This window comes from Euprymna scolopes, chromosome 33 (assembly GCF_053919585.1).
Source record: "Euprymna scolopes isolate OS-2025 chromosome 33, ASM5391958v1, whole genome shotgun sequence".
In the NCBI taxonomy this organism is placed as follows: Eukaryota; Metazoa; Mollusca; class Cephalopoda; order Sepiida; family Sepiolidae; genus Euprymna; species Euprymna scolopes.
The window spans coordinates 52,036,251-52,052,903 of record NC_136514.1 but is presented as its reverse complement, the minus strand read 5'-3'; the positions used below and the strand labels follow the sequence as shown (position 1 = coordinate 52,052,903).

The 16,653-nt window shown below is 33.3% G+C and overlaps 1 protein-coding gene across 2 annotated transcripts in view; it reads right to left on the bottom strand.

Annotated features, from left to right (window-relative positions):
- The window catches only part of LOC145258220 (zinc finger protein GLI3-like), a 682,857-nt gene that overhangs the window by 65,872 nt on the left and 600,332 nt on the right, over positions 1 to 16,653 (bottom strand). For both annotated transcript variants that reach the window (XM_080116167.1, XM_080116166.1), the window contains one exon: positions 13,331 to 13,576. In XM_080116167.1, coding sequence (XP_079972293.1) covers positions 13,331 to 13,576 — 246 coding nt within the window. The remainder of the gene's footprint in view (positions 1 to 13,330; positions 13,577 to 16,653) is intronic.

The window sequence follows — 16,653 nt, the reverse complement described above, 5'->3', positions numbered from 1 at the left end:
CATATCAGTACGGTTGGTGAATGATTATATATATATATATATATATATATATATAAGCTGAACGTCTGTGCGTGTGTCTGGTCACGAATAGGCTCCTATATGGTTGACTATTACAGAAAACTAATCACATATAATGATAGAAGATGTATCGAGATACAGGAATGGCCATGTTTGATCTGGCAGAACGGTGGTTCATTACAATTGTGGGGTCTGCGTTTGCGCCTGGTCTACAAAGTATGGAAATAAAAAATTTAAAAATGAAAAAAAAAAAAAAACGTTAACAAGTGTTTTTGATATAGATGCACATAATAATACCTTGATAGGTATGTTTTAACTTAAATAGGGATGGTATAATAAAATTGTGGGGTCTCGATTCGCGCCTTGCCTCCATAGAATGGAAATAGGCACAAACTTTAATAAAGACTTTTCATATCTATCTGCGTAAGTATACTTTTATAATTATGTTTCAGTTTGAAGAAATATGGTATAATAAAATTATGGGGTGTTCGTTCGCGCATGACCTCCATAGAATGGAAATATGTCACAAAGTTTAACAAGGTTTTTTAATATAGATCCACAGAATATTGTGATAAGTGTTTCAGTGTGAACATGTATGGTATAATAAATTATGGGGTTTATCTATTTTATTTTTACTTTCATCATATTTTGCTTTGGTTTGATACCCCCAAATTCGGCTATCTCTTTACAACCCTTCCTTTTCATAACCTATCATACTTTCATAAATCCGAGTCCATTTTCTGTAGGCTGTTTTTGAACCCAGTCAACGAAGGGTACTTTTGCTAGCATATATTAATGATCGGGGCGAGTCCAATATTTTTCCTCATTTTAATTCAATTACCGACTGTACAAAATTCCTGATTCAGATATTTTAAAAATCTCTATATTTAACTATAGAGTTGCCCCCCTCCGATTAGCGTAAAACATGTTTAATGTGCACATATTTCTCAAAAATAAAAACACGCTTGTGTGTAGGGGGGGGGGTAATCTATAGTTTTTGGTTTTACTGCTAGTTTAAAAATCAATCAATATTTACTATTTTAACATTACTACCAATAGTTAAAGATTTTGTTTTAAACAAAATCTAAAAGAAGATAATGAAAAGAATCGAAAAATCGACAAATTTTTTCCGCTTTTAATACCGATTCAGATACCCCAAAAAGTTCTGATTTCTCCGATTCCTGATCCCGATTAATCATCTTTACACTTTAAATATATTTACGATTTTTAGCGATTTAAATAGTAAATTGTATCCATTGTAAGACTGATTTGGATCTCAGTAGTTCGAATTGAGTTGTTTATTTAAAACAACATAGCGGATCAAAACAAACTTTCGCTTATTTAATTTTTCTGGTTGAAAAAAAAACAAAAAAAAAAACAAAAAAAAAACAACTACTTGACAATTTACGTAATTCTTGGAATATATTTTCGTTCAGTAAAGCGTACGTACGTCATAAAGATTTATCTGTATTTTTGTTTTATAATTAGGTCAATCATCGACATTTATTTTACAGAAGAGATTAAGGATAACACTTGTTTCCTTTTCAAAAATTAGCTTCAAATTTCTATGTTATTGGTACTGCTGTTACCGACCCGCGGTTTCCACGAAGTTTCTCGGGTGTACTCGGCCGCAGATGAGAATAACCGGAAGTGGCCAATCGCGAAACGTTAAACTGGGGTTGTTTTACTGTACACAGATTCGAAAAAGTTGTCAAAAAACAAACAAATAAATGTTATCAAAGGCAAGATAAGTTACTTTTCTACCTAACTGGATATGTTTTTAGTGTTTATATTTAATGTAACATGTTTATTCAGCTCGAAAAAACAGTGTTTACCGATGTATTGGAAAATTTAAAAATGGCGGCCGACTCTCTCTTTGAGGCGATAAGCTTGGGAAAATGAGTTATAAATAAATAAAAAAAAAAGCAGATAAAATGATGTTAGAAACTCGCTAAATATATGTTACCGTGACATAGGCCGACATATTTGGCGGGGTTTTAACAGTATTTTGATAACTCATTTTCCCAAACTTACCGACTGAGAGAAAGAGTCGTCAGCCATTTTAAAATTTCCAATACATCGGTAAGTAAACACTATGTTTTTCGAGCTGAATAAACATGTTACATTAAATATAAACACTAAAAACATATCCAGTTAAGTAAAAAAGTAACTTATCTTGCCTTTGGTAACATTTATTTGTTCTATATTTTTTTTGTGAAAACTTTTTCGAATATGTGTACAGTAAAACAACCCCGTTTAACTGCTATGAGAAAATTATGATGAACAGGAAAAGCATGGGAATAACATAAATAAAATTACTAACACGTATCTAACCTAAAACCTGCGCGATTAATTTAAAAAAAAATTTTTTTTATTTTATTTCTTCCAATTTACAAAAAAAAAAAAAAAAAAAAAAAAAAAAAGTAGCCTTCATAGATTCGTATGAGCTAAAAACAGACAGCGCGTTCGTTAAAAATTGAGGAACGCCCGGTCAACCTTTTCCGGTTATTTGCGTCAGCTGCCGAGCGAGCCCGAACCAACTTCGTGGAAATCGCAGGTCGATAAATGCAGAAGCACCTAAATAGTTTAGCTTTAATATTATACTATGTAAGACTTTTTTTTTTCTTTTTTTTTTTTTTGGCTTTGATTATGCAACCTCTTAATTGGGTTTAGAATAAAACGCCCATTCTGATACCAGAAGAAATTCTGCGGAGTGTTTACGAACTTGTGAAGAAAATCTTTCAACGGAGCCAAACGAGTTTATCAGATGTGAAATGCATTTCAATCTTCAGTTTCACAAAAGTGAAAACTTTATTTAGTTTTTTGATTAACGATTTGATAAGAACTTTTCATACACACACACACTGGGTCGAGACTTCATACACTTACTGTTTTAGTGTTCGAAAAGTAATTAGCAGTCCCAGCCTAACACAGTTCGGGAGGTATTTATACTTTAATATTTGGTTCGAATTGACTGTGAAAAATAAGGAACAAACGATCATTATTAATTTTATATATTTACTAGCGAGGGGTACCCGGCGTTGCCCGGGTGTTTGGAGGTGTGTGTGTGGGGGGGGGTAAAAAAAGTAAGTATGAGGATCGAACCCGAACCCTTGAGGCAAAGTTGTAAATTAAAGTGTGAAAAAAAAAAAAAAAAACAACGTGCGACGTTAACCATTGCCCACCGCGAGATGCTAACGGAAACACGTTTGAATTTATTTAATTACTTGGATTTAGCAGGTGCCCGTTTTAATGAGTTAATGAGGTCAAGTTTTGACTGCGGGATAGTATTCATTTACTGTTGAATGCCCCCCCCCAAGATGTTATAGAAAAAAGACTAACCCACATGCGGCGAGCGACACATGTTGAATATTTATCTTCCCGAAATCGAGCAAATTGAATAGACAGGCGAGCTTCGTTGTTAACTGTGAGATATTACGATTTATATGTGATATAAAAAGTTTTAAAAAGTTGTGAACCGACCGACCGCTTCTCTGAAAGAAGCCTTTTGTAGACACACAGAAAAAGCGAACACACATACAAACATACATTTTCGCTTTTATAATTATAGATTGCGTGTTATATAAGAAAAAAGGAGTGGGGCGTTTCTACAGAATTGAGACTAGATTTTCGGAAATCTTAAAACTGAATTTCATATGAAGACAATAGTATCTACACATTCCTCGTGTTTTAAAGATGATTATATCCAAAAATTACGAAAATCGATAAGGTAGAATTGTTTTTATTAAATAAAAACAAAATAAAATTTGATGAAAACGATCGTAAAACACAGGAGAGTTCAACAGGGAGGTAATTTTCCATTCGAATTAAACAAAGATGGCGGCAATTTTTCACCTGCTAACACGATTAAAGTTTTTTTGTTTTTTTTTAAATAATTCAGTAGTATTCACGTAATTTTGACTGCATAATTTTGAAGCTGGCATTGTAACTTATTAGAATTGACAACCCCCCCAAAAAAACAAACAGTAAAAACCATTGTTTTTTTGTTTTTTTTTAATCTGAAAACTATTCATCGACTACAAAATCTCGTGCCAATAATGTAGAAGCACCAAAAAGTTATTTTTAACGCATTGTTGGTGGATCTCATGCGTCGAAATCAAAGAGTATCCATCATGTGCGGCATTAAGTAACGCTTATCAAAATTTCTTGGTTAATACAGGGTGTCCCAAAAGAAGCTGATGGTTAAAAAAAAAAAAAAAAAAAAAAAATCCATAACTTTCTTAATTTTTTATATTTTTATTTTATTTTTTCAGATCATCTCGAGTAACCCTTCCAATGTCATTAGGAGCCGTTACACTACCGAGGAGCGGATATTTATCATAGAGTTGTATATTCGGTTGAATGACTCAATATCAGAAACTCAAAGAGAATTTCCACGAAACTTTAACACAAGAAATTCCCCTACTCCCAATGCAATAAAAGCTATGGTGGCTCGATTTCATGAGCAAGGGTCTGTATGTGACCTCCCTAAATCTGGTAGACACCGTACGTCAAGAAGTGATGAGAATCGTCAGAGATTAGCAGAGAGTGTGACCGAGGATCCATCCACATCAGTAAGAAGGAGATCAAGTCAAATTGGGGTCTATCGATCATCTCTTCACAGAATGCTTCATGAAGAGGGCAAATTCACATATAAAATTCAATTGGTGCAAGAGCTTCAGCCAATGACAATGGACAATGCCCTGCAGAGAGCACAAGAGTATGAAAATGAAAATGGTGGACATTTGAATATCATTTTTCATAACTAAAATTAGACCTTGTGAAAAACATACCCTAGATTAAGTTGTGTAAATTAAATTAGAATAAGTAGACTATGATATGTTACTACATCTCAAAGAATCACGGAGAGGCTCATCTACCTACATATGAAAATTGGTAAGCATAACTTAAATATTAAGGAAGTAAATTAAATTTAAAATCCGTCAGCTTCTTTTGAGACACTCTGTATTATTCTTGTTTTACATGGACTCGATCGAGGATATGGATTAATGAGTGTACAATAGTCACTGAGACAAAAGTGTATTAATAGTTAGTGGCGGAAATCTGGTCGAAATGGATTATTTAAAGGGCGGTTCAACATGAACTTGTTTACATTAGACTTGAAGGTGACCACATTGTAATCAGCTGGAAAGCAGACCAGCGGAATAGAGTTCCACAAGCAGGCAGTTCTAGGAAAGGAGCTTTGTTTATGGACTTTGCATTTAAATTTAGGCACAGAGAGAGAGGGGAGAATTGTTGATAGGGGTTGTAGGAAGACTAGTGTTTTATGTTTTTAAAGATTGGAGCTCAGACGAACACATTATGAAAATAACAATACAGCAGAGACAGGCTCGCGACATCTCTTCTATGGGAAAGGAGTTGCAGAGAAGAAAAGAGGGCATCATCTACTAATTAGAAGAATATCCGTCCCACGACAGGTAAAATTAAGTTCCCAAACAAAACAGCTCGGCACCACATTTATAACCCTTTCCAGTGGTTCTTAACCTTCTTTACCCTGGCATCATTTCCCCCGCCCCTTAATTCATTTTGGTGGACCCTCATGCCTTATTCTATTTTTCTATAATAAAAAGAAAACAAAAGGACTTATATCGACAGTTTATTTTTAAAGAAAGCTGAAACCATCATAAAGTTACATGAACCATGGGGATCCATGTGGACCCGGGTTGAGAACATTCGCCTTAAAAGGTTACAATAGATATAATATTAAACGTTATCTTAAGAATTCTTAGTGATGTTGCTAGCCTCAGTTTTTTCTACAAATACTACTATAGCATATGTTCCTCAGAATTGTCTGATCTATTCCCTGCTTCCTTTGTTCGAGCTTGTTTAACTCGTTGGTCTTGTAGTCTTCATCAATTCATTGTTTTAACACGTCATTGTAATAAAGCTTCCTATTTCAGTAGCTTCTTTCCAAGGACTGCAAGATTTTTTTTTTTTTTTTTTTTTTACTCAAGTTCATCCCTAACAAGGCATATCGCTTCTTGGGTGTAAGGGACTACCAGATGTTGGTTTGCATTACATTTAAATTTCTGCATATCAGTACAGTCAGTTAATTTTTTTTTTTTTTTGTCTAAATAAGATGTAGGATGATTTGCTATAAAAAATATGCAAAAAAATTATAAGTACCTGAATTTCAAATAATTCCATTTTTTTAATCTCATCTAGATTTCACGTGGCGAAATTGAAAAATCTAAAATTTAATGATAGTTTCGAAGATACTAGTAGCATTTACATGAATAAATGAAGTTATTTAGTCCTGTAAATTTTCATGTATTTTTAACGTTTATTTTGACGATTATGTGAAGCATCAACTTTATAAAGATTTCATTCTTTTTTCATAAGCAATACCTATTTGTTGCCTACATAACCCCGAAGTTAAGCAACGATGAGGCTGGCCAGTACAAGATGGGTGACCATTTTGGGAATGCTAGGCGCCATATGAGTTGGAGACAACTGCATCTAATATCACGCTTGGTTGTCTTGACCTTGTCTTGCCATCAGTACCAAATGTTTCTGGACGAACTTGTGTGCTAGATACAAAAGTCCCACACACTTTAAACTAAGTCAAGCGCAAGTTACAGCAAGAAGGAAAAGGGGGAGATAACTGTAAATACGAACAACTATTTGTAGACTTTATGGTCTACTATAAGTGACGAAGTACCATGTAACAACAAATTGCAGAGAGAAATTATCGCATTTTTAGCAAAATACGCAATTATTTATCGATTTTTTTTTGTATCCATTCTTTCCTATTTAATGGTATATTAGCAATATGAGGCTATTAGCAATATGAGGCTCACTAAAAAGAAAACTATTAATTAATTTTTCAAAGATTTTAAAGTTTTTTCGTCAAAATAATGAATTTTATATATATATATATATATATATATATATATTATATTTGCTAACCTGAAAGAATGAGAATTATTAATATATTCAATGAATTTAACGCTTCAAAAAACACAAAGGATGAAAAATTAAACGTATTCAAAATTCGGATTTTCAATCTAAAAATCTGATACGTGCACAGTATTTTTTTTTTGTTTTGTTTTATCTACAATCTTCACTCTCCCCACAATACAATATATTGTGTTCAGTTTCGGCTGATTATTTTACGCATATTTGTAACCACAAATAAAGAAGGGGTTGTAGGTCCAATATATATCTCGATTATAAAAAGTGGTACACCATTATAAAGTTCGTTCTTCACTTAATAATCGGTGAAAATTTCGCATTGATTGGATAATTACTTGATTTTTGGTAGATTTTTAAACAGAGTCCGTCAAAACTTACTCTCTCCTTCCGTTTTGGCCGTGCCTGTATTTATTCATGCCGCTTGATTTGGTTGTTTTGAAGAGGATAATTGTATTTTGTTTTTACTTTGCAAAAAAAAAAAAAAAGATTGTGAAGTTTTGCAAAGGGAAAGAAAAAGAAAATAACATTAATCTTTGGTGCATTTCAGGTCATGAAGTTGATATCTTCAGGCAGCCTGATCTGTATTTACGTTTGTTTATTTATTTTTTAATTTTCAGTTTATTTTATACAAACAACGACAAAAAAAAAATATCGCTGAAGTTTCAGATTTTAAAGATAATGTTACACGGAAAAAAAATCGGGAGGGGGGGGGCTATTTTTCAAATCATTACCATAATAACAGACTCGACGGTCGCTGAAAATGAATTACGAAACGCCGCTCCTCCTCACCTCCCGACTAGTCGATTCAACTAGCTACCTTTGATGTCGGCGCTGTATAAAAAGGTGTAGCGTGTTCAATAAGGCCGATAGAATAATGGAGTAGCCAGGGGGCCTCACCCACAAGTCGAGATTTAAGTTTTATTCTTCATTATCAAAATCGACACATTAATGTTTAAACATTAAATGAAACGATCATCCAGGTGGCGTCCGGAAATGGCCTCCACAAAAAAAGCCGTCAGTGTCTTTTGTAAGTTTGCTCTTTTTATGCTAAAATAATATGTTTCAACAAAAACCAGAGGGGGATGACGCCTGGTTGGGGTGAAGTGGGGAATCGTTTAATATTTAATTCAAAATAAATTTAGCCCCCAAAAAATAAACTTATAAAAAACGCCCGAGCAAAGATGATAGTTAACTGACAATGGCTACCGGTGTCCATTTTTTTTTTTTTTTTTAAATGAAAATGGCGGCCGGAAGGGGGGGGGGTGATTCAGTGTATCTCAGCACAAACGTGCAAGTAAAGACAGCATAAATATATACTAGTAGGCCGCAAGATACACTTAAATATGATATTTGAATTCATTCAGATTACGTATTTATTATCAGAGAGACAATACTCTTATCGATTGCTATATTGAGCCTAAATATATAGCAGTGAGATCAAAACTATATATGACTTGGGTGCTGTCAGCTAGAATCGAAACCAAAACAAGCAACTCTCCACTCTAATTCCTTGGCCTCCTATATAAATATACCTATTATCCCATTTTTGTTTTTTAAATAGGAATTGCCCGATCGTTGAAGACGATTCAAGCAAGCAAGGAAGACTCCAGGATGATCCACTGGGTTTTATAATTGATAAAAACGTCTTCCATGGAGAATAAAATAGAGCATATACATACATACATTAGTGTTAGGACGTTTTTTTTTTTCGGTGGGGGGGGTATTGGAATCTGGAAATTGTGTGCCTATTTTCCGATGCCAAAACGATTCCTTTACTTTTTTTTCTTCTTTAAAACAACGCCTCCCACTGCCAAATATTTGATTTTAAACTACCAGTAAATTTAAAACAAATCTTCCCCACGAGTGTGTGTGCATGTGTTTTTTCTTTCTTTCATTCATTTAAGAAAATGGTGCTAATGCACTTACTGATCCGCGCTATTTTTTAAATCGTATTTCCAAGTTTAAAGTTTTTTTTTTTTTTTAATTCAATTGTAAGGTTAAAGTATAGAATAGTTACAAAACACCCTCCCCTCCCCATGTTAAGAACGGCTTTTTAAATAAAGTTATTATTTCAGCACGGATCAATAAGTGCACTAGTACCAATAAAATATATGCACATTTAACATGCGTTTTTACCGTAATTGGGGAAATAACAATTTTACAGTTAGATATTTAGAAATTTGTAAATAATCGGAATCGGGAATTTAGTATCGGAATCCGGTAAAATTATTGAAATCGTTCCATCACTAATATATATATATATATATATATATTACACACACACACACGATATAATCACGCTGACGCGCCGGTTCTCGCTAGATTACCTAAATTAATAAAAAGCAATGAGCCTGGCCAATACAAGATGGGTGAAAATTTGGGAATGCTAGGCGCCGTTTGTATTGCACTGGGACATAGAAATTTCGTGATTAGTATCCGGAGGCGCGTTTCATCCGCTGGGAGAAATAAACCCCCCAGTTTTAAGACCTGCATCTAGGAGAAGGAAAATTCTAATGTAAAGCCTGCGGTCTATTGTCTGCTCTGACTTGTGGCAATCATTTGCACCGACTAAGGTAAACAGTGGTTCCAAAACGTGTGGTTGGTCTTACACGAAGCCTTAATCACTATAAACAAATCATTTGTGTATTTCCGAAGAGCGTAGTTGTTGGAGCTCATGTGTCGAAATCGACGGGGAATATCCATCATATATACAGCATGCTGCATAAGTAACGCCTACTTAGAGTTTTTTTTTCTTTTTAAATTAATTTTGAATTCGAAAAAATAAAGAATAATCAAAACGGCCCTTTGTTTTTAAACAAAAGGCGTTAGTTATACCGCACGACGCACACAACTTCAACCAATGGATTAACACCTAGGACTATCACCAATATTACTGATAAGAAAAAAATGTGCTTTCGTGCAATTCGACATCATGGATTATTACCCTTCGGGTCACGGAGGCAATTGTAGGGTATTTGGTGGAGAATCCAACAAACAATTATTCGGAAAAAAAAATAAATGTTACTGTAGTCAATAAAAGTAATTTTTAATGCTCTTTATTTAATCTAAAAAATTTAGTTTTTCCGAGCTGATTTGAAAATAAATAAATAAAAATGTCGGCATCTTTGGAAAGCAAACCTCGTTTTGAATTCAAGGTTTACAGGTGTTTTAGTTTTTTTTTTTTTTTACGGGAGTACTCAGCATAATATAAACACCTCAACCTCCCCATGGCTTTAGGAATAAACAACCCTCCAACCTGGAAAGCCGTTCTTAACATGGGGATTTTGCGGTGTTTATACTATGCTGGGTACTCTCGTAAAAATACCAAAATAATTCAAAACGAGGCTTGCTTTTTTCCAAAGAAGATGCCATTTTTTTTTTTTGTTAAATCCGCTCGGAAAAACTGAATTTTTTACATTAAATAAAGAGCAATAAAAACTACTTGAAAACCAAAACAAAGGTAGGTATAAAATTAACTTTTATTGACTACGATAACATTTATTTCTTGTATATAAATATATTATTTCTTTATATATTTATTTTTCGTATAGTTGTTTGTTGGCTTCTCTGCTAAATAACCGAGACCCGAATATAAGAAAAAAACGGATATAAGATTTTCTTTGGTTCCAAATTAGAGCCTGTGTTAACGTATAATGTAACATGGATATAAGTGTCGTAGGACCCGGAGAAGTCTCATATCCTGGTTATAATCAGACATGTACCAATACATGTCTGATTAAAAACAGCATTATTTTCTCTTTTCGTTTTTTTTTTTTTTTTTTTTTTTTTATTGGTGTCATTAGTTAGAAGTTAGTTATGATTCCAAAACCATAGTATTTATTTATATCAGTACATATTTTTATGTAGTTGTGTTACGTTGAATAGCGGAAGTCCAAACAACTCATCAGAGGAAGATGCGTGTTCCTCGGAAAAACAGTTATAAGCTTTTTTTCGTCTTGGAATTGACAAAAAGAAAAGGGATATGTAAAGTTCACAAAATCATAAAAAAAAGAGACCAACTTATTGCAGTATTTATAGCCATCCTTCCGAACAAAAGAAAAAAAAAATGAATTCAAAACCGACGAGGGAACGTTATTTCATGACGCCATATTTTTTTTAGATTTCAGCTATATTTCTAAGATTTCGTATTTAGCTTCATATTAAAAGGGGGAAAAATATACATAAATTGTAGCAGATATTATTCAAACTATGACTAATAATAAAAAGCACATTAAATTTGATCAGATTCATTAGCTTATCAAAAGCTCTTAACATAATTCACGAAACTAAAATTACCTACATAGCATAATTGTCAATTATACATTTTGTTCTCGCGTAAAAGAAATGTTCGCACCAAATTGATGTAAGCTTAAATTCTCGAGTAACTATATACTTTTTGTTTCTTTGTTGATACTTAAGCATTACATCTATTTCATGTGCCATTTAAAAGCTGAAATTGTATATTTTTAGCATTGTTGAACCTAAGAGCAAATTCGAGCAGCAATTGCTCAAATGTCATTGGAACGGAGTGCTAAATTATACTGATCAAGTCCCTGAACGATTAACAAAGTGAACTGAATCCCATAGAGAGCACGCAGAGCTTTTAATGTTTTAATAAACATGTTTGTTTTCTTTAATCTTTTATGGCATTACTTTGGTTTGTTTTCTTTTTGAAAAAGAGATGTAATTCTCGAAATTATCAAATACATTTATCATTTCGGGGATATTAAACGGTAAGTTCATATTTACTGATTTCTATATGTGAAGGATTTTGAAAAATGAATAGATATACGACGATTTATAATGTTAAGCCTTTTGTTCGTCTATTTTTTGTCCATATGTCACTTCATTTCAGTACCTCGGCATTCTACGTAGCTAACATCCTCCTTATACTCTTATGTGGCAAACTACTTAGGTGTATTATTTGTTAGTTTCTATGTTGTAGTTACATGTTTCTTCCATATATTTATGAAATAAAATCATTACTTATGAAAGACCCTATAGGCATTTCAGGGGTGATGGTAGTAAATGAGAAATTAAATTAAATTAAAAAGAATAAAAAATATAAAAAAAGTGGTTTATATGTTGTGAAACACGCCCGGGCTCTACATTGCGAGAGAAACAGTCGCATTTGTGAGTGATTTTTCAAAGTGGCGACTAGAAATAATGAATGCTTATCTTTTGGCGATTGTATTTTTTTCGCTGACAATCTTCCAAAGCTCATTGATTGAAAAATATCTTTACGTTTTTTTCTTTTTATACAAAACGAACAAAGTTAAATTATTTAAACAATAAAATAAACAATATACCCTTTTTTTAAACGAAAGTTGTTTAAAAAAATAAAGAAATTAGAATATTTATACCCTCAAATATTAACATAAAATTTGTTGTATATTTAGAATTACACTTATTAAAAAAAAAAACAAAAAAAACTTTATGATGTACATATTCTTCACGGAGCGAACATGTCATATTCTAAAAATCATGCGGGTTTTACTAGTAACTTTTTCTATTTGGCTAGTAAACGAAAATATTTAGTTGTCAAAGGTCAACTAAAGATAATTTTGTCTGCAAAAAAATCAATTCATAACGTAAATATTAATTAAAACTATATATTAGGTTCGTGCAAAAATAAAATTTTTATATATAAGTTGAACGTCAAAGAACGACATTATTTTTGCATTAACCTCATAATTACTTATGGTCGATCCAATAGTTTGAAATAACATCTTTTGAGATAAAAAAAAAAAAATATATATATATATATATACCTTGATATGCCCTGAAACAGATAAAGCAATCCATTTCGACCTACCTGGATATGTTTTGTGTTTTTACTTATTTTAATTTGAAACAAAAGTAATATCAAATCCATCGAAAAAAAAGTTGCAGTTTCTTTACAGTCATTTGGACTCAATAATAGCACAGAAATCAAGAATTAAACAAAATACTGGTAGAAACTCACCCAATAAATGTCTCCAATCGTGCGAGAATGTAATGTTCAACCAGTATTTTCGTTAATTTTCGATTTGAGTGATTATCAAAGGTCCATATAGCTGTAATGAAATCGCCATCGTTTTCATTCTATTTCAACGGAACTGATTCTACTTTTGTTTCAAAGTGTATAAGCGCTTTAAAATAAGTTTTTTTTTTTTAATATTAAGGTATGTAGAAGAGTAACTTATCTTGCCTTCGGTAACATTTATTTGTATTTTTTTTTCATTCTTTTTTTTTTTTTTTTAGGCTATTGTAAAAAAAAAATGTCCTTTTATTTTCGTTTTTATTTTTAAATCTTGGCCAGCATTCATAAAGGCCAACAGCCACTCGAGGATTTAAAAAAAGGTGCACGCGAAAAATAAGAGATAGAGATATTTACCGTAGGGTGAAGACTCCAGTATTCCATTTCTTGGATCCAGGAATTGATGTGGGTGGACTCCAAAGTACGGTGGCAACCGTGGGTCGACATTTTGTGGCGGTAAAGGTGTCGGCCCCACCCCACGGTCGACGGTTTCAACCCGACAGTGTTCTTTGCTGGGATCTGTTGTACTTGGTTCTTCATCCACCCTCGAGAGATGGCCACTCGGTGGCCGAGCGAGACTTCCGTGTTTGCTTTTTTGCGAACCTGGAATTAAAAAGATGGATTTTGAAGGATGAACTCGCAGACATTTTAATATTGATGCAGTTTTAATTGTGTCGGGCAATTGGGAATGGAATTAATTAAAAGAATAAAAAGGGTTTGCAGTGTTTGTTAGAAGATTAAAATTGTGGAGGGGGGTTGAGAGAAGCTAAAGGGGTGTAAGAAAAGAGAATGAAAAAATGGACAGGGGAAGGACATAGGTGAGAGGGAGATACCAAAACGGATAGGAGGTAGCGGGAGGGATGAGACGTAGGGGGAGGGGGAGAGAAGCAAAATAAGGCGGGGGAAGTGGGGGGGGTAAAAGGGAGAGGATGAACGAAAGGAAGGTGCAATAAACGGAGAAGTAAAAAGGAGAGGGAATAATTGAAATAAAAAAAAGGAGGATGAAAACGGGGAAAAGGAAGCACGAACCCGTGAAACAACAAAAATGAAATAAGGAGGGAGATCGTAAAACGGAAGGAAAGTAGTAGTAAGAGGGAAGGAAATAAATTAGAACGAAGTAGAAAGAGGGGGGGGGTGAAATAGGAGGGGAGTAAGAGGGAAGGAAATAAATTGGAAGGAGGGGGTAGTAGAACGGATGAAGAAATAGGTAGGAGGAGAGGGAAGGAAATAAATTAGGAGGAAGATAGTAGAAAGGAGGGAGTGAAATATGAGTAGTAGTACGCAGGAAGGAAAGAAATTGGAAGGAGAGAAATAGAACATAGGAGGGGTAAGAGGGAAGGAAATGAATTGGAAAACGAGGTGGGGGTAAGAGAAGAGGTAAGAGGGAAGGAAATACAGAGGAGGAGTAAGAAGGAAGGAAAGTGCAAGGAGAGAGAGAGGAGTAAGAGAGAAGGAAATAATTAGAAGGGGGAAGGTAATAAAACGTGGAGAAGTTGGTAGAAGTTTGGGGGGAGTAGCGGGAGGAAAGAAGCTGAAGTAGTAGGAGATGGGGGAATGACGTAACAGTTCCTTTGTTCCATGTGTGCGGATGGTCAAATCGCAAGGTTCTGTGCTTACGCGGTCTGATACTCGCGGGCGTTGAAAACGGTGATTGCTACGAAAATATTTCTGTTGAAGATTGTAATAAATTACAAGGGGCATATGTTTTAATTAACAATCTCTATAACAAGAGACAAATCGGTTTTACTTCATTATTGTAGTGAAATTTGAAAATTAAAACATTGAATTTCAAGTAAAACTAATGGGATCTACTAAACTGTCATGTTGCAGTAATTAACATATCTAAAAATTACGAAAAACGATAAGGAAAAAAAATTAATTATTAATGAAAATAGTTCTCGAAGACAATTAGTGAAAATTGGCTTTTGCAAAAAAAAAAAAAAAAAAAAAGACTGGAGGGTTCTAATTGCAACAAAAGGGGGATAAATCTTTTCTGAAAACTGAAAATTTTAGTCCAATTTAGCAAAACCTAATTTTCGCTAATTGTCATCGAAAACTATTTTCATTATTAATTAATTTTCTACCATACCGTTTTTTTTTTTTTTGTGTGTGTGTAATTTTTGGATATGGTCATTACTGCGATATGACAATTTAGTAGATACCATTGATTTCATCTTTAAATTTTTTAATAATGCAAAACAACCGAAAATTCTTTGAAAAATTTTCAGAACTTCTTGAATTGTCTCCTATTCAGAGTGGAATTCTTTAAAAGTAAAAAAAAAAAAAAAAAACCCTAAAATGCACAAGTGATAAAAAATGGAACAAACTTCAAGGAAAAAAGGAAAGGAGAACAAAAAGATGTGCAAACAAGAAAAGCATGAAAAAAAAAAAAAAAAAAAAGGAATGAAAAATAATACAAAAAAAAAAACAGAAATTCATAGAAAAAATAAAATAAAAAGCTAAATAATAAAAGATAAAAAAAAACAAGGTAGAAAAAAAAAAGATTGAAAGAAAAAATATCAATGTCACAAGAATATCAAAGATTATATAAAAAAAAAAAAAAAAAAGATAAACAAGGTCATGTTTGAATGAAAGGGGAACACCTTGCATTCAGATAAATACAAATCAATCACGCCCCAAAAAACGCGAGGTGGAGCGGTGGGGGCACACGGTATTTCAGTCCTGTTTCCCTCCCTACCATACACACCTTATTTTCATTTAGAAAAAGGAAACAAGTGAAAGAAATGGCTGGAATGTATTAAGGAAAAGACCAAGCTTTTCAATATTAGAAGTGAATTAAAAAAAAATTATTTTAATAATTATTTATTTTACTCACTTCATGAGGATTTATCACTATTAGCTCACGTTTTTTTTTTTTAAATTAATTTATTAACTAGCAGGCCACCCGGTCGTAAAATAATGTATTTATTTGCTTCCCCACCAAAGCAAATTAGGCACAAGGCCGTTTTTAATGTGGGGTAAAACCAGCTCCCCTAAAAGTAGGCAAAAAGGGGGCACTCTGGTTACCAAAAATAATAATTGTCCTAGTATAGAGGGTTTCCCCTCCATTGACTCGTACAAATTATCTTAAGTGCAGCATCTGCACTGGTGTTATATATATATATATATATATATATATATATATATATATATATATATATATATGCTCGTTTTAGCATTTTTATATTTAACGAAAGTAGAAAGTGAATTGCTTTTTCATCACTTGTAATTTACTCCACGTTCTCGCAACAGCTGTTTACTGTCGACTTATCGCTAATAACAGATGCTGGGTTTTCAGGAATTTGTGCGACATTTACTCTCTCTTCATGTTTTCAGTAATCTTTGTGTCCTTTAAGTGGATGTCTGAATGATGGGATCCCTTCTCAACCTTTCCATCCTCCCAGACTTTTCATGATCATTTTCTGCGTACAGTGGTCAATGGGACAATGTCGTAATAATTGTTAGTAGTGGAAATTTGGTAAATTGGATGACTTAAGGGGAACGGCTCATCAAGAACTTGTTTACATTGGACTTGAAGATGACCATATTATAGTTAGCTGGAAAGCAGGCAAAATGAAGAGAGTTTAACAGGCGTGCAGTTCTATAAAAGAAACTTTGTTCATGGAATCTACGATTAGGTTTAGGCACAGATAAAGAGTGGGGAAAATTATTGATAGTGT